General features: G+C 39.1%; 1 protein-coding gene and 2 long non-coding RNA genes across 3 annotated transcripts in view; 2 read left to right on the plus strand and 1 right to left on the minus strand.

Annotated features, from left to right (window-relative positions):
- Positions 1–6,769, plus strand: part of LOC119086795 — a 38,757-nt gene extending 31,988 nt beyond the window's left edge. The window contains exon 2 of the long non-coding RNA XR_005090151.1: positions 6,521–6,769. This is a non-coding gene — a long non-coding RNA (uncharacterized LOC119086795). The remainder of the gene's footprint in view (positions 1–6,520) is intronic.
- The window catches only part of Khdrbs2 (KH RNA binding domain containing, signal transduction associated 2), a 518,703-nt gene that overhangs the window by 180,374 nt on the left and 311,970 nt on the right, over positions 1–26,359 (minus strand). The window contains exons 5-6 of the mRNA XM_037200029.1: positions 18,837–18,964; positions 14,268–14,466 (exon numbers count right to left, since the gene is read on the minus strand). Coding sequence (XP_037055924.1) covers positions 14,268–14,466; positions 18,837–18,964 — 327 coding nt within the window. The remainder of the gene's footprint in view (positions 1–14,267; positions 14,467–18,836; positions 18,965–26,359) is intronic.
- On the plus strand, positions 748–1,237 carry LOC114690542. The gene is made up of 2 exons (XR_003734094.1): positions 748–958; positions 1,191–1,237. It is a non-coding gene; the product is annotated as an uncharacterized LOC114690542 (long non-coding RNA).

A 26,359-nucleotide genomic window follows, 5' to 3' on the forward strand; every position in this document is an offset into this window, starting at 1 on the left:
CTGGGAGAGTTAAATAGAATAGATTATATGGGTGGACTGTGTGGGAGTGGGGAAGGGAGTTGGGGGACCGGGTGAGGGGGAGGAGGGATAGAGGGCAAGAGTATTGGGGGAGACAGCTGGAATTGGGGAGGCATTGTGGGGTGGTGTGGAAACCTAGTACAGTGGAAACTTCCTGGAATCTGTGAAGGTGATCCTAATGAGGACTCCTAGTAATGAGTAGTAAGGAATCTCAACTATCCATTTCTTGGTAGCCAAGTGAGTCTTCCAGTGGTGGGACTACATTGCATTCAACTGAGCTGTAGTTCCATGGAAACCCCAAAACCACCCAGGCTGATGCTCAGACAAAAGTTTTCTCTCTGCAAACTGACATTGCAAGGACAATACCCACACAAATCATTGACCATGGAGAAGTTGAGCTGGTGCCTACACAGAACCCTCACCTCTACATTCTAGTCTTCTGTGTAGGAAAGTACTCTGCAGGTTACCAGAAAGAGACATGTGGACACCAACTTGTCCACAAAAACCTTTGACCTACAATCTGTCCTGCCCACAAAATATGATGGGGCAATATGGTGGCACAGAACTTGTAGAGTAGCCAACCAATGCTTGATTTAACCTAAGACTCACTTCACGAGACGGAACTCATACCTGACTCTGCTTGGGTAACCAAGAACCAGAAACGAGATAGACGGGTAAAACCAAACACTACTAGTCTAAAAAAAAAATCAATAAAATGATTCCCAATGATATTCTGCTGTACTCAGGTCAGTGCCTCATCCAGTCATCATCAGAGAGGCTTCCTCTGGCAGCAGAGGGAACAGATTCAGAGACAAGAAAAAATCAGATGTATCCTAAGTTGGGACCTGTTTGATGAGATCCAGTCAGATACATAGGTGTAGGAGAAGGGGGGCATTTTAAACAGAAGGGTCCCCAAATAATGATAGTCTCAAAAACATAGGTCAAAAACCAAAAAAAAAAAAAAAAAAAAAAGCCGGGTGGTGGTGGCGCAAGCCTTTAATCCCAGCACTCAGGAGGCAGAGGCAGGCGGATCTCTGAGTTCGAGGCCAGCCTGGGCTACCAAGTGAGTTCCAGGAAAAGCGCAAAGCTACACAGAGAAACCCTGTCTCGAAAAACCAAAAAAACAAACAAAAAACAAAAAAAAACCAAAATAACAACAACAAAAAACATAGGTCAGTAGACTCAGAAAGCATTTTATGTAGTTTTAGAGATTGAAGCTGAAAATGTGTCATGATAGCCTATGCAAAGCCTAGGACAGAAAAGAACGGAGAGAGGGGGTCTGTGGCCATGTTAGTGTCTGAGGAACTCGCTGCCACAGGGACCATGCCAATCCTAGTGGCCCATGGAGCCATCCTGGGCTGCTACAGTGGGCCATGTCTGGGTCTGTGGCCCAACAGCAGTCACAGTCTGGGCTCATGTCAATGGCTCTTGTTACCACAGGGAAGTCATAGGAACCATGTGTGTTGAAATCCTAGGGGCCCTGCAGAGCCCCCTGTCTCTCATGGGCCCCAGGGACAGCTGGCCCTGCCCTTTGCTGGACACTGCAGCAGGACAGCTGGTGCCCCAACCCCCATGGGAGAACTGACCAGAATAGCATGGGCTTCTGAGAGCTGGTTCTGACTTTTGCCTGAGGTGGGCAGTCCCAGTGGCCCTGACTGACCAGCTCAGCTATCACCCAGACCCACATCCTTGGGTCCTACGTCGGCCCGCCCTAGCAGCTGCCCTATCGATGACCTGCTTGAGGGTGTGAGGGGACTGGTCCTATGGAACAATGATAGCAGTATCTCCACGACTCTGAGCAACAACGGGATATCTGAGGCTTTTGAACCAGACCAATGACTCACTGCAATGAACATTTTACGGGTGGGACTGATTGAACAAAAGGGGTATGCTGTGTGACACACTGCAGCTCCCCAGGCCACTGTGGTGAATGAAGAGTTGTAGGAAAGATGGAGGCTCGAGGCGAGTTTTTGCTCGTTTTGTTTTTAGTTAATTTTGGGGAAGACATACTGCAGGGGTGAAGGACAGATATGGAGAGACTGGGGGTGAGCAGAATTGGGGTACATGATGTGACATTCCCAAAGAATCAATAAAAAACTATGTTTAAAAATCAAACAAACAAACCAATGCATAAACAAACAAACAAAAAACAAGGGGGTGGGGAAGAATGGCTGGATGACACTTGTTACTGTGGAAAGAATTTCAATGGAGGCAATCTTGAGGAAAGGGGAAGATTTGGTGATTTATTTTAGGGCGATACTTGCTGCATTAAATTATGAAAACTATCAGATGCCATCATCTACATCTGAAAAATATATGTTCAATGCAAAAGAAAATAACAGGCAGCATCCAGATGTGAAGTGCTTTTTGTCATCATATTTAGAGTGCTATTTGTGTGACTCTGGCCTATAGCAGATATTGTGCTTAAAAGGTTTTCACGTACATTTGTCATGCAAACAGAAGAGATTTCTTGGATAAACAACAGAAATTAAACACAAAGCCTTTTCCTTTTTAAAGTGGAAAGGACTATTTGTTGTTCTTTCTATCAAGTTTGTCCCCAAAAAGCTGTTTTAAAAGCAAGTTTTCCTATCTCTGCTCTGCCTTCCACTTCTCACAGCAGTATTCTCAGGCATGCAGACCTCCTTTCATAAGGGAACAGTCTTAAAAAGGGAGTCATCGAATGTATGGGGATATAACAATCCTTTCTTTAAAAAAGATTTATTTATGTATGTGTACACATGTGATGTTTATTTGTGGTTAGTGCATGCATTTATGTGGGTGCCCACAGAGGCCAGAAGAGGGCACTGGATTCTCTAGAGCTAGAGTTACAGGTGGTTGTGAGCTTGTCCTCTGCAGAAAGAATACAAGCTCTTAACCCCAGGGCTGTCTCTCCAGCCTGAGCAAAGATATTTTCACATGGTTTCGATAAACCATGCTTTCAGGAAGGAGCTACTCTTATAAGCAAAGATGATAAATAGTTGTCTCTTTAGTAGTGCCAATAACTAGAAACAAATAGAGAACGTGTGTGTGTGTGTGTGTGTGTGTGTGTGTGTGTGTGTGTGTATGTGTGTGTGTGTGTGTGTGTGTGTGTGTGTGTGTGCACATATGCACACATTTATCTTTTAGAGAGCCATCAGGATTATATGGGAGGGACATGTGCAAATGAGAGACATTTGGGTTACATCACTGATATATCTGTTGTCAGGGAGAACTCAAACAATCCTGTATGCCATGCTCCCAGTGTATAGTATCTAAATTTAGACAGGCTTGGAACACAGGTCTTTGTGGGAACCATATAACTGACCTAATGACTTGGAGGGAGAAATTTGGAGAGCCTTTTGATAATCTCTAAAATACCATTAGCAAAAGTATTTGAATTGTTACCAAATAGTACCCTCAGAGCGCTAGTGAACTCACAGCAGCTGTGGCTGGCTGAATAAGACCAACACAAGATCAATCCAATCATCATTCTAGCATAGATGGAAAGATTCACAAAGCCTTGTATGTGTGTGTGTGTGTGTGTGTGTGTGTGTGTGTGTGTTATACATTGTCACCATTTTGATATAACACTTGAGAAAAGTATGTGTGTGGGGGGGCATATATTATATTTTAGTCCCCATCATGGTGTGGGGGAAGTCATGGTGGTTGGATCAGCTCAGATCTTAGTGGGGGAGCCTGTCACAGTGCTGTACACATGACAGAGACCAGGAGGCAGGGATCTCAGAGCTAGTCCCACAGGCTGGCACAACCTTCGAAGGCCTGCCCTAGTGACCTACTTCCTTTAGGCAACCTCTCCCCCTGAAGGCTCCACAGCCTTCAAAATAGTACTAAACAAACTGAACCTATGAGGATATTTTGGGTTTAAGCCATAGCTCGATATAATTTTCAGCTTTGCAATGAAGCATGCAAAAATGTGTGCATATTACTTGCAACAAGCAGAACCTTTGAGAACACACCTTTGGAACTAGCTCAAAGCAATACACGTTCACTTATTTTTAATTCTTAGGCCATGTGTATGGACCAAAGATAAAAATGATACTGCCTCAAATACATTAATATTGTCAATGTAATATATCAATCACAGTAGTATATTTAATTTTCTAAACTAATGTTAAACCTCCCAAACTCCAGATTTCAGCCTGGTGTTCTCACCACTGTCCTCCTCTCCTTGTCCACAGCAGGCAGACAGACAGACACACTAAATAAATAAATAAATAAATAAATAAATAAATAAATAAATAAAGCTTTTCTTCCAATAACATAGCCTAGAGGAAACTTTAATAATATGTTTGTATGAACATAATATTGCCCAGTAGCTAGCAGATACTGCAAAGAAGAACAAAGAGAGAAAACTCATTTTTGTCACTGTGTTATAAGAGACATTTGTCATCTTCATAATTTTTAGGTAGAGGTTTAGACTCAATCTTGAGTGTTGTTGCAAACAGAAGAATCCTTCTTTATTCTAAAGTGACTTGAAATCTAACACATTAGAAAGATGGCACATTCAGACTTCAACTACAGGGAAAGAATGTCGGTGGATTTAAAGGACGGCTGTTCTATTATTTGTGGATGTAATTTATTATGTAGTTGTGCCTAAATACCACTCACTTTCTCTGAACTCAGAACCACAGTAATATAATGCCCAGCCCATAGCTTCGCAACACATTCCATTAACCTCGCATGTTTCAGCTATTTTAAATATTAGTTCCATTTCAACAAACAAAATCCTGCAATGCATTCTGGTAAATTAGTCTCTAATATGAAGAGACTAGAGCATGAAACTCCAACAAGAATGTTTAATGGAATACAAATATCCAATCTAGAGGCTCTAATAAAAGTCTCCTCTCTTTGGGTGAAGGCCCTTGGCTATTACACAAAAACCATCATACGTGGCTGCCCTCAAAATGCATTATAGATCAGACTCATAATCTTTCCTTCTACAAATGGCACAAGAATTGATTTCAATTATCATTTAATACTGATTTCCTTCTCCTGTCAAAAAGTTCTCTGTACACATGAAACTGGAGGTTGTCAGCTTGAGCTCATTTACGGAACTCTTAAGGACCATTGATTTGTCGGCGAAATGTCTAGTTCTCTCATAGTTACTGGAAGGATACCTCGGAGGCTGAATTAGATGACAGGATGGGCTAGAATGCCGATAGGCTTAGTGAAGACTGATGAAAAGAGAAACTCAGATTTGTCAGAATGCATTCTGTAAATTAGGTTAACATGATTGATTATACTAAGCCAAAATTTCTCATGTAGCATTGGCCTGAATTTTAATTGTCTCTTTTCTTGCTGCTTGGTTTTGTGCATTGGTACATGCCTTTGATGTCTGCACATTAACCTTTGGAGAAAATATGAAGTGGTTTAAAAATAAATTGAACTTATGACTTTGGCAACTGGGAGTTGTTTTGTGCCCCTATGGAGACTTGTTTTATTTCTTTCAACTCCATCAGCATATGAGTTACCACAGAGTATTTATATAAGCACATATGTAAGGCCAATATTTTTGTAGGATTTTATGTTCTTACAGGCACTTAAAGAACCCAAGGGCCTTTATCTTCACCTTAATTTTCTCACAATCCTTGTAAAAAAGACAGCTTTTCACAAGTGATGTCTTTTCAAGAGCACTGACATCATTCTGAGGAAATGCAGATGCATCTTGCAGGCACAGTCTGTGTTTCCTTTAAACAATTTCTCCCTGCCCTGTCTCCCACATGCATTTTTCTATAAACGTACAGATTTATCTCTATAGAAACAGACCTAGACTTTCTGTGGCTTTAAAAGATGCAAGTTTGCATTCTATCAGAAAAAAAAGATCACAAAATCATGGATATAAAAATCAACTTGAGAGTGAGTGTTTTGCTTGACAAATCATGACCAACACAAATTTTTAGAAGCTTAAAACCTAGAAACATTACAAAGTCCACAAAACATATCCTGTGTGTGTGTGTGTGTGTGTGTGAGAGAGAGAGAGAGAGAGAGAGAGAGAGAGAGAGAGAGAGAGAGAGAGAGAGAGAGAGAGAGAGAGAGAGAGAAGAGAGAGAGGAAAAAGACAATTTGGGTTATGGGCTTTTGCCTTACACCTTGCTACCAGCCTGGGGTCTCTAGCAGCCTCCAGGGATTCTCTTGTGTATGCCTGTATGCCTATCTTTCTATGAAGTACTAGAATTGGACGTGTTTGCCTATGTGTTCAGCTTTATGTCTTTATGTAGGATCTGGGGGTCCAAACTCTGGTTCTCACACTTAAGCAGTAAGCATCCTACCACTGGGCTATCATCCTAGATCCTTCCCCTTTTGTTAAAAGTATAGTCTCTGATTGACTTATAAAATAAATGTGATTTTATATAAAAAAAATCTATAGAGGAGGAAAAAAAACCAAGATTTTTTTTCTCTATCTTCAATGATAGAAAAACATTTATTATTGATGTTTTGTTGTTGATGTTTCACAACACATTGCTGGCTATGTGACAGATTCTTTGCACCTCTCTTCTTTCAGGGCTGTGGTGAGTGATATGAAGAGATTCCACAGAAGAGATTCTGATTAATACAGTCAAATCTTGTATTCCCTTTGCCAAACACGTGCTTCCTGGGCCAGCACTGCAGCTCAGTCAATTAGCAGGACGACCTCTGCACATGAATACCATGTCGGGACACCAGGTGGAGTGCTAGAGCAATACTGGATTTTCTACATCAGAACAAGAGCAATACCCAACTCCCACAAATAAAGTATCTCAGGCAGCCCAAACTGAATGAACTTCAAATAGTGCTCCACTCAGCATGCTCTCGCAAACAGCCACGCCCACCGATTCTCCTCACACCTAGGGTGTACATAGTGAGAATGCCTTCATTTTCTCACCCACACATATGTGCTGAATCTCAGGCCCCATATGGTCACTCTTATCTTTCTTTTGCCCTTGTTAACTACATCCCACTCTAAACTCACAGGACCATGTATACACATCACATGACCTTACACGCATCCCACCATAACCTAACAGTCCAGGGCACATCTCAGCCAACTGCGCCCCACCGTAACCTCACAGTCCAGGCGATATCACAGGAGGCACCCCTAAATCTTCTTTCCTTGTTCTCTTTTCCATTTTTCCTAAAACAACTGAAAAATCATAATTTTCTCCCAAACCCTAGTGTATCTTCTCAGAAACCCGAAGGTAGCCTTTTATCCTGACTCTGTTTCCATTCTCCTGTGCCGTTTCCACACTCCTGCTCTGTCTAATGGACTGTTTTACTAACTTTTCTCCCAGATTCTCTATATCTGTGATGAAGATACCTTTCCTGGCTTCGCCCTTACCATTCTCTTTGCATGGCAACTCTCCTCCCAAGGCTTCTCAAAGATTTGCCTATGATCTCTATCATAGAAACTTTGTAAAACATCCATAGCCCTGAAAGGCAATTCCTTCTACTGGAACTTGGGCACTATGGTAGTTTGAATGTCATTGGCTCCCATGAGCTCATAAGGATTGGCACTATTGGGAAGTGTGGCCTTGTTAAAGTAGATATGCTCTTGTTGAAGGAATTGTGTCCCTGTGGGGCAGGCTTTGGGGTCTCTTTTGCTTAAGCTTTGCTCAGGGTCACAGTCTACTTCCTGTTGCCCTCTGTTCAAGATGTAGCTAGTACCATGTCTGCCTGCATGCCACCATGTGCCCAACCATGATGATAATGGACTGAACCTAGGAAACTGTAAGCAAGCCACCCCAATTAAATTTTTCCCTTCTAAGAGTTGTCATGGTCATAATGTCTCTTTACAGCAATAGCAACCCTAACTAAGATAGGCAGTATTAATTAGATATGCAATTTATGCTATTCTGTATTCTCATTTAACATTAACATAATATACATATGTGCTATAGTATATACATATGTATAATATTTCTAAAAATATAATACGTAGGTCAATTCTATTGTTGCTACCAAGCAGTTTACATAGAACTGGATAGACAAATTTACGAAATATTTTCTGCCTTTGGGATATGTGAAAACTTGTAAATGGGAAAAGATTAGGTAAAATGACTTCTAATAAATGAGAGGGTAAGACAAGAACCTGACATAGCAAATCTATACGTTATGGTGGTTATTGGACTTACTTATTCTCCCCAGATTGGTATGATTTTCAGAGTCTTTCCAAGCTCTGTAGATGGCCATATTTCTGCTGCCTGATTTCTGGAGGTATTCAGTTTTCTGTGGTTGGAGGTATTCATGAAGGGATGACTTGAACCTTCAGTCACTGCCCGGATGAAGATGAAGTGCAGGTAGTCAGCCTGGGAAGAAGGTGTTTACTCCCCATGAGCCAACACCAAGGAGCATTGGGATGTGCTCTTTACTGAGAGAAAGAACAGTGTTGCAAAGATTGCAGAGCCTCTGCAGACCAAGAACAGGGCACAACCAGCCCTAAGCTTCTGGTTCCTCCTCTACTAACACAGTGAAGTTGAGAGCTCATGGGTAGCACCAGCATCAGCCCAAGTGACAAAAAAATCATGGAGCCAGCTGTGCCTTCAAAAGTGTCATTTCACTTCTAGCCTTTGGTAGATTTGATGTGATTACTAGTTCATCCTATGTGAGCTTTTGTTAAAATCCAATTTTCAATTTTTCCAATTTTCCTCAGTTATGATGATGGCTCTATAAATTGTGAATGTATATTCCACTCCGAAGAAGTTTAACAAAAAGAAACTTTCAAAAATTTAAAGTCAGGATAAGAAACCCCAAATCCATATATATATATATATATATATATATATATATATTCATATGTATCCATATCCACATATATATCCATATGTATCCATATCCACATACACACACACAGACACACACACACACACACACACACACACTTATGTATATATGCACACATGATTCAGCTAACACTAATGATGACCTTAAAACAGCAGTCTCAATCACTGTAAGCGGTTTCTTGTCAGGACAGCTGCAAGGAGTGGATTTGATTACCTCTATGCATTCTGTGTGGCCGGAAACTTAATGCTGAGACTCAGCAGGAGACAGCGTGCAAAGAGGGAATTGACTCACACTGTGATTTGTAATAAAGGGAACCTTTTTCTGCGAAATTTTATCTGAGAGTTAAGAACTCCTGTGAGATTTTTCACTATCAACTCAGCATGGTGCTATTATTTTGTTATTGAGACACTTAAATTTTTGTTTTTCTTACCTCTTACAGAGGAATCAATAGTCTGAAAGTTCAGCAGAAAGCAGCAGTCCCTACCTCTAGTCCAGTTTGGTACTACAGAGATTGCCACCAGCAATTTAGCAGACTCACCTGAAACTTTGTATGCACCCACTGATTTATTTTTAACAGGATATAATTATAAAATATGGTCAGTGATAGGTTTTCCTATGATTAAAGAGATTAACAAGAAAAGCTGTAAGTACCCAGCCTTTCCTGTTGTCCATGCTCTGTTACTGTAGTGATATTGTGATGCCTGACAACCAGATGCTTTTTCTCTACAAACCAGTGTTTCCCCATAGAAAACACAAGCAATTTGGGTGTGGTGGTGGTGGGGAAAGTGTTTTCTTAATTGATTTTCTACCATCTCAAATGATTCTAGCTTGTATCAAGTTGATGTAAACTCACCAGCAAAATATTTGTGTGAAGTTTTATGAGTGCGAAGAATTATAGTTCTGTCTGAACTTTACAAAAATGATGAGCAGATCTTAATAAAAATGAATCATTTTTGCACATTATGGAATATTATCTTTATTAAATGGATAATTAGTATGTAGCTTGAGAATCTGTACAGAGAGGTTGAAAGTTTTGACTTAGAGTAGAACCAAAGATTAACAAAGTAAGTACATGAATTATATAATTATTTATTAAGTAAAAATCAATAAAATATTCGATAAACTTCAAGCAGCATAAAAAGTGCATATATTCTCAAATATTTGAAGTGGCATTACCTGACAATACTCTGTCGTTATTTGGAAGTATTCATTGAACAACACCTTGAATAGTGTTAACTGTTATATACATTTTAAATGAGTACCATGGAGTGCAACACTAAGGATATAAAAGAGAAGTTTGAAAAAAAAGACAGAAAAGAAAAAAAGAAAAAGACTACAAAGAAGACATGGAGCAAAGATTCCTGGCAGATTCCTAGCTCCTTGGTCCAAGCATTCCTCAGGATCTAATAACATACTGTTATTGGACTCTTGAACTTCCACACACAACATTCCCACAACGCTAAGTTTATATTTCAATAACATAAGGTCAAATGTTTATTAGCTATTTAAAATCGATAATGCCTAATTAGTTTCAAAAACAATAAACATCTATGAATTAAATACATCCATAGTCGAAAGATATTAAGGAAAACACAATGTCATTTTATATTGTACTTAGCTTTTATTCAATACTTACAGTATTATAAGCACTTATGGATGCCTATAAGTGTTTAGGAGTATTTATGGTCATAGTGAACACAGTATCTATGCAGCAATGCCATGGTTCCTGCAGGTTGAAAGCCTTGGCTCAGCATGATCCCAAACTGAACTCTCACCTTTCCTCTCCCACCCGGGTTCTCATTTTAATATACATTCCCCTTAGTTTAACCCAATTCTTTTATTCCCAAAATATCATTTCATGAAAATTTTACAAAAATAACCAAAAAGGAAAATGACCCTTTACTGCATCCACCCACACCCATCTCATCACCAACTGTGGAAAGATCCCTTTTTCAGGGAATTTGCACCTTATGCATCCTCTCCAAGCCATCATTTTGTCAAAGTGGGGTATTATAAGATGTCACAGGGTTTCTGCATAACTTGTTTACATATCTCAGATCTCATGTTCTGGTCTCCATGAAATAGGAAGAATCAACAGTATAAAAACAAATCCAATCTGATCACATTTCCTTTCTCTTCAAAACCTTCTACTTGGTACCATGAGTAAGCCTGTCCTTGCCTGGCGAATTTCTTTACTGTTCTCCTCACACATTCTGTTCCAGCTCTCATCTTACTGATCCCCCACCACCACAAAAAAATTCAACTTCATAATGAATGCAATTGCTGATTCTCCTACTTGGGATGCTGTTTATCAATTATCCCTTTAGCGCACACAGCATTTCCCTGAGTCAGCCACTATACTCAAATCCAAGAGACTTTCCCTAACTGCCCATCCTGTGGTACTCAACCACCCCCATCTCTATCCAGAGCTTTACCTTGCTTTCCTTCACTTACCTATGTGCGTTTGTTTCTTAAGACCTCCTAGTAAAATGCCAGCTTTATGAAATAGCTATTGATCATGTTCATTCACACATCTATTCCCAGGATCTCAGAAAAGAACTTAAAATAACGGAGGTCCAGTAAGTAAAGGTGTGAGACAGTAACATGGCTTCACTATTTTAGTCTTCCTGAAGGCTGCACCTTTCTGGGTTTGTCCCATTCAGAATGTTGTGCTTATTTCCACAAACCCCTTGTGCTTCCACAGTTTCCTCTTACCTCATACTCAAAGCTTAATTCACCATAAACAGAAACACACATGAAGAACCACAATTCTCTTGGCCCATTTTCTTCTCTTCCAAAGTGCTACATATACCATAGAAGATTTCAATTAATGACAATGAAATTTTCCCTCTTAATTTAGTGTTTTTGGTCTATGTGTGTGTGTGTGTGTGTGTGTGTGTGTGTGTGTGTGTGTGTGTGTGTTTTATATGCATGCATGTGTGGGATCACTCATCCTTGCATGAACATGTAGAGAACAGAAGTTGACTCCTGGGGTCTTCCTCTATGATTCTCCATGTTAATTTTGAGGCAGGGTCTCTCACTAAATCTGGAACTTAACTCTTTTACCGAGATTGGCTGGTCAGCAAGCCCCAGCAGCTGCCAGGCTCTACCTCTGAGCTTTTCAGTTAAAGATGTGCACCACATTCACACAAGATTTTATATGGATACCTGAGAGGTACACACAGCTTAGACAGCAATGTTTTACTCACCAAAGAATCTACTCATCCCTCATTTTAAATATTTGAATGATCTGACTGAATAAATATACAGTAGTGACAATGCACATAACAATTGTGGGCCTCCAAACTTTTTTAAACATGAAAAGTTATCCCATCTTCCACCATGTTTTTAATTTACCACGCAGTAAGGACTTATTTTGTAAATAATATGTCTCAGGTAAAAGGTGTCAGATTCCTGATAAACTTTGTGTCAGCTTAATTACAAGCTGAGTTTTGTTTTCTGACTTTGCATTAATGTCTAAGTTTGTAGATAAACTTTGTGTCAGCTTAATTACAAGTTGAGTTATGTTTTCTGACTTTGCATTAATGTCTAAGTTTGTAAACATCAGTGTCTTTTATATGAAAGATATTTCAGATGAATGTATTTTGTCAGTTCTATTAGGATTTCCATATTTAATCTTCCTTCAGTACTTAAGATATTTGTCAGTGTTTTATGTTAAAGCAGTAACATCATAGTTAAAATGTACTCAGCATTAAGGATTTGTATCTTGAATGGAACCTATCAACTATGATCACTTTATTTTGGGATCAAATCTTGACTATTAATTAGCCAGTGTATAATGATTTATATGATTTTAGTGCCCAGAACATGATAGCAATTATTACTGAAGGGTTTAAATTTAATGAGCAATGATTTGCAGAAGGCATTTAAGAGGAGGGCATTTGTTGGTAAAATGAAATAAATGCTTAGATTACAGGATGAGCATACTAGAGAGATTAAAGACACACTAATGCTTTTTGTAGTGTGTTTCTAAATGTATTTATTTATTCTTATGTGAGTGAATGTTTGTCTGCATGAATGTATAGGCACCACATACATACTTGGTGCCCTTGGAGACCAGAAGAGAATATCAGATCCCCATGGAACCAAAATTACAGAGGCTTGTAAACTGTCATATGGATTCAAGGAATCCATCCCAGGCCCTCTTAACTAGTGAGTCATCTCACCAGTCCCAACAATAATTCTTTCTTATCTGATAATGGCCTGACTTGTGTCATTTCAGTTTAAAATTAATAGTAGAGTATTATGATTACAAAATCTTGGGACACAAGTAAGAAATTCCCGTTCCAAGCTTCATAATACAGCAGAAGCAGACAGACATGGAGGGTACAACAATGTGACTACTGGACTAGTGATTTTTTCAAAGCAAGGTCAGAGGATCCTAAAAGATACAAGATGATCTGGACCTACAGAGGGTTCATGCCTCATAGCCTTATCCCCTGGGCAGATTAACTGCTGTCTTCATAAGACCAGTTATGTCTGCTTATACAAAGACTGCCACAGATGAGCCAGTTGAGTGCTGACGTTCTCTCATAATGGGAAGGGCTGTTGGAAGCTCACCTGAATATCCAGTCACCCCTCCAAGCCAATTGTATGCAATTTTGCTCTAATTGCATGTGGGTTTCAGGTTGGGGGATGGGCTGGATTACACAGCCTGGAAAGGACTTGGTGAAGGAAACTCTACTTAAGAAGCTACAGGAAAGCCATCATCTAAGCTGGATGAAGACTTTCCGGTATGGCTGCTCTGGGGTCACCCATGTTCCTGTTAGTAATACCTCATCATGTCCTATAAGTAAGCCCAATAGACTCATGAGTGCCTCAGGAGGAACTTTAGTGGGATGGAACTTTTGTTTGTCCCTGGGACCTTTCAAATAGGTGGAGGAGTGGACACTGCTGGGTTCTCCCCCAAGGAGAAAATTCTGGAGAAAGGAAAATGGGAGGAGGGTACTTAAAGACACTACATTTCCTGTTTACGCTATACATTTCAATTCTGGATGGCAATCACATATCTTTCAAATGGTCAGCGAAAGGGTAAGCCATAGAAATGGGAGGATATCCATCTGTGTATACAGTGTCTACATTGATGCTTCTATTTATCAGTTTTCCCCTAATGTTTATTAGGTTCCAAGCAAATCCTATAGCCATATATTATTCATATCATGCTTATAATAATTTATCATTATTTCCAATTTGAAAGCTGATCAAACTCTATAAAGATGGGATCAACTCAGCAGAGTTGATTCTTGAAACACAAGGTATTGATGTCACATACACTGCAATGATGGCATCTATGAAGTGAAAACTTTTTTTTCCCCCTTAGTGTTCACACGTAAATCCATGGCTTGACTTCTGTTGAAAATGACATTTGTATGCTGCAACTAATATTACCTTCTACTTTCATGGAATGGAGTCTACCTTCTGAACCAGTAAATTTAGCTCTTCCTCACTACAGAATTCTTGGGGGTACTTACGTATTCTTCATAAGCCTCGTGGGCTGGAGGTGGGGGTGCTCTGTACCCAGGTACTGCTGCAGTCCCACGAGCACGAGGTGTAGGGACACCTCTCGCTATTGGGGGCACTGGGAGAGCTCCACGGGTCACAGTGGTCCCCCGAGGGGTAAGAACACCTCGTCCAGGTGGTGGTGGTGGAGGAATAGCACCCCCACGGCCCCTACAAGAAATAAGTGACATGCAGATGAAGGAAAAGAAAGACAGGAAAGTAAGTGCCCAGCTCACTGGCTCCACACAAACTGGTAACCAGAGTGATGTCACTATGTGGTTACAATAGCTTGAGTTTCACATCACTGATTTATTACCATGCCGTCACTTCCAGAGATGGTGAAGTCACTTCCAGAGATGGTGAAGTCACTGACATATTTTCAAATGGTCTTCAGGGCTGCTGAACTAATGCCCAGCAATGAGAAGGTTGAAAGCATGCCCTGGACCACAGACTTAACACAAAAGCGATCTGAACAAAAAACATGAGATCAAAGGAGGCAGCCATTTTTATGACATTCTGAAACATTCAGAAAGGATGTTTATCTGAAATCTTTGGATAAATACATGGTTATTTCACTTTTTATTATGTCTGAAAGTTGACCTCTAGCAAGCACCGCTATCAGCAGGAACACTTAAAGCTTTGAGGAAAATGATGGTCTTTGAAACGCCAACAATCATAGTGTTCAGCTGTAGCATCACAAGGGAAAGTGGGGTTACCCTTTCTGCTCTGAATAGCCATCAACTTGCTCTTTTGTCCTGGAAGAAAGTGAGTTTTGGAAGTGAAGAGTAAGAATGCTGGTAGAGCTTTTAAAATTCTTGGCTTACCCAGCCTATGAGTAGAGAATATACAAAACAGTTTTTCTAGAGTGGAGGACATAAAGGGCCCAAAGCTGCAGTGCCAGCTTCAAGTATAATGGCCGGGAGGATGAGCTAATGTCATCATTCAGAAAAACATCTGTGCAGTGCAATTCCCTCAGCTTCTGAGTTGTTCGCATGTGACATGTATGAACTCATGGGGTCCAGCTCTTAATGATGATTTGGGGGGCTGTAGAATCTCTAGAATGAAGAGCCTTACTGGAGGAATTAGTTAACAGTGGACAGGGCTATAGGCCAGTCCTGTCCACTCTTTGCTTTCTGCTCTGATGAGAGACACAGGAGCAAAGCTCTCCCAGGCACTGGTTCCCATCACGATAAGCCATCTTTCACGGTACCTTTCCAAATATGATGGACTGCATCCCCTTTCCACTGTGAGTCAGAATAAACCTTTTTTTTCTCCATTAAGTTGCTTCTTGCTGGGTGAGTATTTGCTCAAAACAACAAGACAAGTCACTAATACAGCCTCCAAGTGCCTGTTCCTCACCAGTAACATATTTCCAGGTCTGACAACTAGTGTAATAATTCCTGCTCAGTTTAGCATTTTAATACTATCAAAATGTCGATGTGTTGATAATAAACTACATGTGCTGGCTATATCAATGAATAATGGTGGGTAAACATTTTAATTACCTATACCTGAAATAATATTTTTTCCTAATGAGTGGTATCTAGATTTCTAAATCTATATAATGTTTCTGCTCTGCAATTATGTCATGCTCATATTGATTCTGGTTTTTCTTTACATTTCTTCTTCAACTGACTCTTAGCCCCAGCTGCAGCAAAACCTCATCCAGAGTCTGTCTCATTCTCACTTATATGTTTTGTCATTTTCTGGCAGTATTAACACCATTGCCTTCTCCTATTCAACCTAAAACATGCATCATCTATTTTAGGATACTGTCCAAGGCTAAATCCCTGGTGCAGTATTCTTTTAGTTTCTGACTTCTTCAAAGAGCATTTTCTGCATTTAATCTTCACTTCATGTTCATTTCTGAACCAAATGTCATCTCTTCAGGTCTTGTTTTCAGCACTCTGGGAAGACACTCGTCTGAGCCCCGCCAAGCCCCCAGCCTACCAATTTCCTCTTATAGCTCCCATGACCCTGTGCCTCCTGAGTTATATTTAAGACTTCTCCAAACTATTATCTGGAAACTGTTTCTTCAGACTTTTATTCTTTTTTCTACTCTGCCTCTCTGTATTTCATGTGCTATTCATTTCTGCCAGCCTTGGGTCACGGGTTTGTCTCCATTGTCTCCCCAGTCATGATTCAGTCTCTTTCGACACTTCCTACCCCCAAACCCAGCTAATTGCTTATCATCACATCAATTACTGAGATCCTTTCTAGAAACAGATATGGATACCCTTGTCTTTCAAAACTCCATAAGTTTTACATGTTAGTTCTTAATGTTGTCCACAAAAATCATTCAAAATCTGCCCTTAATGATAATAGTGTTTCATTATTTATTTGATTAAAAAACAAATTGAAACTTTAGAGTAAAGATTACCAAAGTCAAGGTCCATTCAAATTTGGCTACTCTGAGCCAAAAGAAACATTTTCCCCCTAAGGTTCCATCAAGCACATGATTCCCTGTTAATAACAGAACAGAATCTATTGCTATGATGCTTTTAAGATTCCACAATAAGAAAGGTGAATTATTTTAAGTAGTTAGACTCTCAAAGAATACAGAAGAAATGTGTGTTTGGTATCCCAAATATTTAGTTAAGGTATACCTGGCAATCTGCTGGAACTGTTAAAAATGACATTTCTGAACCAAAAAAAACATGCTGAGGCTCTATTAAGATTACTTGCAAGGATGCTACTTCAGAATCCAACAAAATGAGGCTAGAAATGCAAACATTTTATAAAGACTGGCATCATATGAAGTGTTGGATCGTGTCAGATTGACACGTATCAATAAGCAAATGACCCAGCCAGTTGTTACAATGATTACTTTTTAGTTTTTAGGATGAAATATGAAAACAAGTGCTGGAATTTTTTTCTGGTCTTTTCCTTCAGGTAGATTTAATTCTCCCAGAATGTCTACATTGATCCATATATATAATTAACTGCTGAGTATTCCACTTGGGAATTCTTATTTTTTTTTCTGATAAATGAGCATGGCTTTACAATATTAAATGCAAAAACAGTGGTGTATTCATAATGATTGAAATGTTTGGGGCATTAATTAAAGTTACAGAATTCTTTAGCACATCTTAAGATACTTCTATTGTGACAGATGAGTTTTTTTTAGGGTACGTCCTTTACAAATATGAGTCAACTATACAGAAAAGGAAGTAAATGGATTACACAGCCTGTGTGTGAGTGGCGTGTGTGTGTGTGTGTGTGTGTGTGTGTGTGTGTGTGTGTGTGTGTGTGTGATATAACTTTTAAACAGAAAAATGTTTATTTTGGCTCCTGTTTCTACAAGTTCCGGGCCATAACTGGGAAGACTCTCTGCTTTAAGGCCTCTGATAAAAGGCCAGACAGAGTGTAGGGGCACCCAGAATAGATAGGGGGCAGCAAGGTGGGCAAAGCAGTTGAGCTTGTGGGGACGCATGACAAAAGAAAACCCAAGATACACTAACAGTTACAGCATCCTTGGAAGGCATTGGATTCTATGACCCCAGACTTCCCACTGTGCCTTATGTTTTGATGTTTCTATTCTGCCTATGGAGTAGATGCTCAGGAATGTTAATCTAAGTTCTCTTTTTTTTCTGTTTTGTCTCTGACTTTGGTACTAGAGTATACATAAATCTTTGCCTTTTTGCAAATCAATGTTTTCTGTTAAAAACTTACAAAATTCAGAACCCTACAAAACCAAAAGACTATTATCATCATCAAGGATTTTGCAACGCCAAATATTATGTATGGACTTTGTATAACCATGGTGATAGTCACACCAAAGTGAGTTTCTGGATTTTCTTAAGTGATAGAGATATCTAATTCATTTATTAGTCAACTTGACAATATTATATTCTTTCAAGAACTGTATATGGCATGGATAAAATATATAGTTTTATGTCATAGAAAGACTTTCTTGTTTTAAAAAAGCAAAGGGCTATGTCATCTCTGTATTTTAATCCTGGAAACAGAACAGGGAAATAAAGACTCTCAGGTTCCCACCTTATTTTTTAAGAATAGTTGTTAAGTGCTTAAATTCATGAATTCTGGAGTAAGAATGTATCTATTATTTTAGGTAACATTTTAATATTCTACCCAACTTTTGCTGTTGTTTTGTTTTTGAAACTATTTCCACAGCTGGCCTGAAATACACCATGTAAATCACTGAACTCACAGAGATCCCCTTTCCTTAGCCTCTTGAATTCTGGGATCAAAGGCATGGGCTACCATACTTGGCCCACACAACTTTTGTTCCTCAGTTCTTCACTTATAAAAAGTAGTTATCTCAAGTTCAAAAAGATGTAATGAGTTAATGTGTATAATCTCTTATGTGCTAGTTGACCCTCCATGTCTACTGTTTTGCTGTGAGTGTTGATGAGACTATTGTCATATGTGCTATTTAAGCATCCAGTCTTACTGTCTTATTATGGTGTGAGTGTTGTTGAGATTGTTTAGCTCTGTTTAGAATCATGACACAAAGCAGAACAGCAAAGGCCTGCAGTCATCATTTGCTGTTAATACACTAAGAGAGAGAACTCAGGTACCTTGAAGGAGCTATGGGAGTTATTCTGATTCCTCTGCCTCTAAGACCTCGGCCACGGACAGACTCTTCTGAGCCATTTAAGTAAGACAACTCTCGGAGTTGTTCTTGACGAATTTCATCATTGTAGTCCTAGAAGAAAAAAAAAACAGAATATGATGAATTACTATGAGACATTTGGGTTCTTAGCCCTGAAACACATTCCCCAAACAATAAGAAAAAGGCTGAGGATACAGCTCAGTGATAGAACATTTGTCTAGCATGTGAGGGACCCTAAGTTCTGTTGCCAGCATTTCCAAACAGAAGAAAATCAAACAAGGTAACAATGCTGTGTGGCCAGAGCTGAGTCTAGCTCCATACCTTGCCTCAAAGCTCTGATCCTGGTACTCAAGAGCCTGAAGTAAGAAAGGATGCTCCCAGAGAGTTCCGGGACGGCCTGAGAACATCCTGAATTCTAGGTCAATCTTGGTTAATGTGTAACAAAACAGCTTTGTCTGTTTCCTTAATCATTATATACAAAACCCCTCAAAAGATATTAAAGAAGGTGTAAATCTCTTCAAGCCTCTTATTCCAGAAAGAAAATGAGGATGCTTCTTTGATCAAGAAAGTACTCTTCATGACACTGGATTCAATTCTCTTAACTATCACTTTAGGCTTTATCTGAAGAGGGTAGGTAGCAGGGTAGTATCAGTACATGGAAGGTACCTCATCTACAACTGTCAACATCAATGTGATGGAAGATGAAGTGCACTTGGGTGAATATGTGCAGATTATGAGTGCATGCTATTCAAACAGTTCCAGAGTCACAGTGCAAAAGGGAACAGTCCCAAGACCCAGAGCAAGTGAGATTGTCTTAGATTCATTAAAACAATGTGCATCCACAGGCTCTGTGGAAATCTGTGGAATCTCACTGAAAAACCTGGCTTGTAACATTTTCAAATCAAGGAACTTCCTTATGTGCCTTATCCATGGAAAGTGGGAGTCACACATAAATCAAATTTCACAGTCACAACCAGAGACTTGGGTGAAGCACGTGTCACCCCTCAGTCATTTATTTAGAATGACTGAAGTCATTTAAAAAGATAGAAAGTAGATGTGAGTCATTATAGATGGATTTAACTTTTAATAAAAGTGCCCTAATTATTTCATCAAATACACATATACACATATACAGGCACACAAACACTCAGTCATAGACACAGATGCACACACAGACACAGACAGATAGAGAGACAGACATACATAAACACACCTTTGTGGAACAATATAAAATGGAGCAGTTGTTTATTTGCGCTAAATTGCCAATATGATCTTTTTCTCTAACACATATTGATGTGATATCCACCTCTGCTATTATCTGACATTGGAGGAGAATTTATATTCTAGAACATAAAACTTTTGTAGCAGCTGAGCCAACAGAAATGACATATGAGATGGAAGTCTAGTGTATCAGCAAACAATGCCCATTTAGCTTATTATAAAATTAATCTATGTGTTAAGTGAATTGAAATAAAGAAGCCACAGTCAGCCACACACTTCTACTGTGCAAGGTCTGCGGAATTCTTAATGCACAGCTTTACCTCATGCTTCAGAAACTGACTTGATTACAACCAAAGCGCTAGTCATGCCAAAGTACTTATTTTCTTATTTTCAATATGTTACTTTCATGTTTATCCTCTTCAACACCTGATTATAGTGATGATGGGTTTATCACAGAGGATAGAAGAGCTAGACAGTGAAAACTGCAGTTTCTAAAAAGTCATATATTATTCAATTTCTGCTTCCTAATTTTCATCTTCATGCCCCAACTAAACTGGAGAACAAAACACACATTTCTATTATTTTACTTGGATCAGGAATGCAGAACATTGCCACTGCTGCTGGAGTCGATCAGCCAGCCATCAAAGTGGAACATGAATCCCATAAACTTCACAGGTAACATTGCTGATTATAATGCTGTATCTGAAGCTCCTTCTCTGAGGTAAATCCATATTTTTAGTTCTTATGGATTAAAAAAAGATAGACTGGCATTATTCTATAGAAGACAGATAGGATAGAACAGCCCCTAGTTCGTTCAGAACTTCCTGGATCCATGCCTTTGAAAGTTGTAGTAACCTTGACCTGGCACTGGCTGTGTGAAACTTTTCAGCTAAGTACAAAAGGTAACCAAAGTGACTGGAAAGTACCTGTGTACTGGAACTTGAGCTTTGTGCCATTGGAAACTGTTATATCACAAGGTGGGGGAAGTCTGGCTCAGCTTTCTGGAAGGTATGAGAACAAGTGGATAGATTCTAGTCACTCTGTCCCTTCTGCTATCCTTTCTGAGATACAAGAGAGGCCATTCAGAGCTCTGGTCAAACCGGTAGAGACTAGAAAGAAACCTCACTTGAAGATCTCAGAAATCTACTTTGTCCCAGGATAAAGGATAATAACCTGGTAATCAAAGCCATTAGGACTATATTGTTTGGATTTGATGTAAGGGTTCCAAGAACAGCGATGATTTGTCAGTACAGGACGTGAGCATTGTGCGTCAGAGGCCTGCTTAAACAGCCATTCTCCACATATCTGGATGAGAGTTTTGGACCTACATGTTATCATTTACTTCTTGGGTCAGGTACCACCTCAGATGGAATTTGATGTAGCTGAATAAAAAAAACTAGGTATCATAATAGTTGGAGACATTTACCGAATCTCTTTGTTTAATGTGTGAGTGCACTAACTCGATGGCACGGCTATTTCGCTGCTCTGGAAAATTCTATTAACCAGTAAAGATTTGCCAATCTTGGTTAGATGAATATTTCACAATGAAGAATAATTCTTAATGTAAGTAAAGCCACTATTGACAATATACACCTGGATTCCTTATGGGTTTAGCTGGAAATGTTCCCTCTAAGAGATTAATTACTTTCTAGGTTTATGGTGGCCAAGTGAATGGAGACAAGTAATTACAAGTGTAACTGACCATGAACTGCAGCTGCTACCTTCTGAAATACTACTTCCTCAAGGCCATGTTACTGAGAGCTCCTGATGCTAAAATAAGTCTAAAATCCAGAGGAAACACTGGATTCCTGTATTTTAAGGACTCCCTTATGGTATTGCTGAACTCTGTTTTTACTTCAGCACATCAGAGAAGTCCAGAAACTCACACTTCTCTTTCCATGATTTCAGACACTGTGTGGAAGAGCCCTCCTTATTTTCCATAACGTTTTGATTTTGTCACAAGAGCACTTTCTCTAATAAAATCCCTTCATGTTTAATCCACTTTTAGCATTCAGTTTTTCAAGAACTCAAGTGGAAATGTAGTATTCTGACAAAATCAAGTTCCTAAAAATCCCAGCGCTGAGAGCTATGGCAAACTCAGTTGTGTTCATGCTGATGGAAGCTATTTCATTCACCATGCCCTGTACTGTGACTGAATCAGTGTGACTGCCATTACCCTACTTTAAAATGGCTACAGATAGGGTGAATATTAGACTCACTAGCAATAACCGGAAAGTGTAATACTTTGGATTTAAAGAAAAAAAAATATAACTTGTTTAATACATTACTTAATAAGAAACTAGGAAAGACTCAGGGAGGTTGGCAAACATGAGAACTATTTTGAGGCAGAGAATAGAAGAATTTCATTAGTACAGAAGAACTATGGTGGCAACGAACAAGCTGCTTTTTGCATGAGTGTGATGAGATGTGAGAAAAAGAATAGGACATCTAATAGAATAAGGGTGTTTGGGTAGAAAGTAACACACTTCTACTTTTTTTTTTTTTGTCATTTCTAAAATGTTTCGACTTTTTTAAGTACCACAATTGGTTTTAGAAATATATTACTTGAAATAATGACATGTACACTCACAATACTTTTCATATGTTCCGTTCCCTGAATGAGATCAAATTTACTCTATGAAAGAGTTTCCATGAGATGTACGAGTGTTCCCTTTCGCCTCTCAGATAAGGCCCTCCCACTGTGCTGGCATATGGTGAAAACAGTATACACAAGAAGAGCTGAGAGCAGAAGGATGTTTGGATGTTCCTAGAAAGGAATAAATGTGCACAGTCCGCAACATTAAACGTATATGCATACTTTCCAGTTACATACAGTCTTGTCCATCTGCTGTGGTGGCATTTTGCCAAACTACAAATTGGGAAGATTATTTAACTTACATTTAGATGGCAGGTAATCGCAGGTGTTAATAGGCAACCTGGGGGTTCAGTCGGGGACCACTTTCCTGCCAAATCCTCTCCATTAAGACTCAGCAGGCACTGGTGCCACACATTTAAAACTGTGGCCAGGGACTGAGGACTTGCCTCAGTGGATAAAGGGTACTTGCTGTCAAGCCTGACAATCTGAGTGATCCTGGAAATCTACATGGCGGAAGGAGAGAACTGACACCTGCGAGCTGTCCTCGCCCTCCACACAGTTGTCACACTGTATGTCAGCTAGATACAGTGTGTGCCCAGTGCATACACATTTATACACACACTCTCATAAATAAGTACATGAATGTAAACAAAAAATGAAGTGAAGATGTTAATCCTCTTGGGTTATAACAAAGAGAGCTGAAGAATTATCAGCCTCTACAAATCATAGCAATAAACAAGAAATTGAAATTGGATGTGGTTGCACAAGCCTGAAATTCTAGTACCTTGGAAGCCAAGACAGAGGATTATGAGTTAAAGGCCACCCTGTGTTACAAAAGTAAAAACTAAATAAAAAGAAAATGTGGGTGCTGAGCCAATATCATACTTATAACTGAGCTGGAATGGATAGGAAATTTTAAAAAGTATTAGTAGAGATTATATAATAAAACAAAAGATTAGGTAGCTTTACTGAACCAATACAAAATGAGCTTTACTCAGCTCACACTAGAAATCAGAAAATCCATTTGCAAAATACAGTCAATGAAGAGTAAGTTAAGATTTATTAAGAATCTGCCCAATGGATGATTCTGTATAAAGTTCATATAAAAGCATTTTAATAGTATTGTTGGAGAAAACAATATCAGAAATTCAAAATGTCTTTGATTCTGAACCTTAAACTTTTATTGATGGCAACTTCTGATTCCAAATGTCTTTTCCTTATTTCCTTGTTATCAAAACCTCATTATAAGCTATTCCAAAGTCATGACCAATTGTGATGATAACAAAACAGATTGAATGCATATACTATGTATGATTATTAGAATGTCTTATTTTCTCTTTCATTTTTTTTTTAACAAAACATTGGCTACTGACATAGGAGGACTCCCTGTAAAGATCTGTGACATGAACAACAAAGAACTCAAAGATTTGTTGTAAGATTTTTAACTTAAGCTTGTCTCGTAAATCAGCTACCATCTCAAGAGAGATTTAGGATACTAGAAAAATATTCATAAAACTACAGGTGTCAGATTTGAGCTGCTACAAATACCAAGTTCCATTTATCAAAATAAAGTCAAAATGACTCTGAGCTTGTTCATTAAATGTTCTTAGCAAATACAGACAGAATTCCAGCATGGAGGAGGGGAAGCAGGCACACAGTCCACTCCTAGCTAAGGAGCTATTGGCATTTGATTGCTGCAGGAAAAGAGAGAGGCCTGTTTTCTTCAGTGGAGTGACAGGTATATCACCCACATTTTAAGGCAGGCCCCATCCACAGGTGTAGCTTGTCAACACAAACAAGACTGCCCTTTTTTTAAAGAGAGAGAGAGAGAGAGAGAGAGAGAGAGAGAGAGAGAGAGAGAGAGAGAGAGCTAGAGCTAGAGATGTGGGAGAGGGAGGATTGGGAGAGAATCTCAGCGAAGGAGGTGAATATAATAAAATATATGAAATTCTCAAAGAATAAACGAGAATATTATTTAACTTTTTTTTGGTAAGTTGTCAAGCACATGGCATGGGAACCATATGGAGTTTTAAATAAAAATAGGCATTAATTTAATCCTTTAACATATTATGGTAACTTTTATTTATAAGGCAAACGCTTTAAAACACTTTTTACAATAATAATCTCCTCAAATGGGCCTCAAAGCTTCTTAAATGAAAAATCATGGTGGAAAGCATAATGTGAGAAAAATGTGTAACAATTCTGTTCATAAACAGGGTTGATGTGGGTGTTTGCTATCAATAGCTCTACAACTTCAGGCCTCTTTGTAGACAAGGGAAATTACAAATTGAATTTTCCTGAATGTCTGCAATTTTGATGTTTTGAAGCTTACAATTCAGTTTCAAAATTTATAGGTATTTATAAAATGTTGTTGGCTAACTAACCAATCTGATTGCACTTGCAGTCTGCTCCACAGGAGGGAATTTCCTTCTGATGAGGTAAAAACCTATGGCTGTGAGGTAACAGGCCCTGGGGGTGTGGTGAACAGTTACACTTACTGTTTTGCTAAAAGATCACATTAGCAAAGTTCTTTCTAAATATTAGGTTTGTACTCATGGGTCTACGGGGCTCTCAGCTTTAGCCAGAAAAGATTCATTTTTTTAATAGGTGAGACTCATTCATGTTTATAATTAAATCTGTTTCTCAAGAACTGGACTGGTAACCTTAACAACAAATGGTTCTGTAACACCTCTTCTAGGAAATGGCAAACATGTCTTCATTTCGAAAAGTTGTTTATAATCAAATCTTGCAACCCTACCTTTGTTTCCAAAGGTTGTTAAGACTACCTTGCTATAACTACTTTGTTATGACCACTTGCAATCAAGTGTTCATTTCAGGAGGTTGTTATGACTAACATAGTTATGATCTCTGTTCCTATAAACCTGCCTATTTTGCCCTTCAAATCCCCTCTTTGGAAACCCCCTACCTCTGAGTTATAAAAGCTTTGTCTTCCTCACATCCAGTGCTTAGGGAGAGGCAACCCCTGCACACAAATACAAAAGCTTGCTTAAATGAATTGCTTGCTTTAATTATATTGGCCATGATGATTTTGTTTAGACTTTCTCTTCCTATCTTTGGGGTTAGCAAGTACTCTGAAAAACTATCTCATCCACATGGCACAGCTACAGTAGGAATGAACTTACATTAGCTGTGGATATCAACTAAAAAGCCTTTGCAAAATTTCAACATGAAAGGAGACTAGCTCATGAAACCCAACCCATAGCTGAGGAGTTATACGGATGATGGCTGCCTGAGGAGGGAGAACAATTTTCTTTGATCAGAGGTCATTGGTAGGTTGCCTACACTTCCATAGATGGCCCCACTATCATACATAAACAAGCAACACTGTGGTGGTACTGTGTTTCCCAAAATATTGTGCACCCTAATAAACTTATCTGGGGTCAGAGAACAGAACAGCCACAATATTAAACATGAGGACAGTCAGTGGTAGCACAAGCCTTTAATCCTAGCATTCCAGAGGCAGAAATCCATGTGTTCAAGGCCACATTGGAGAAGGCCAGGCATGGTGATACACACTTTTAATCCCAGAAAGCAAGCCTTTAATCCCAGGGAGTGGTGGTAGAAATCAGAAAGGTATATAAGGCATGAGGACCAGAAACTAGAAGCATTTGGCCTGGTTAAGCATTTGGCTTGGTTAAGCATTCAGGCTT

Source organism: Peromyscus leucopus, chromosome 16_21 (assembly GCF_004664715.2).
Source record: "Peromyscus leucopus breed LL Stock chromosome 16_21, UCI_PerLeu_2.1, whole genome shotgun sequence".
Lineage (NCBI taxonomy): Eukaryota > Metazoa > Chordata > Mammalia > Rodentia > Cricetidae > Peromyscus > Peromyscus leucopus.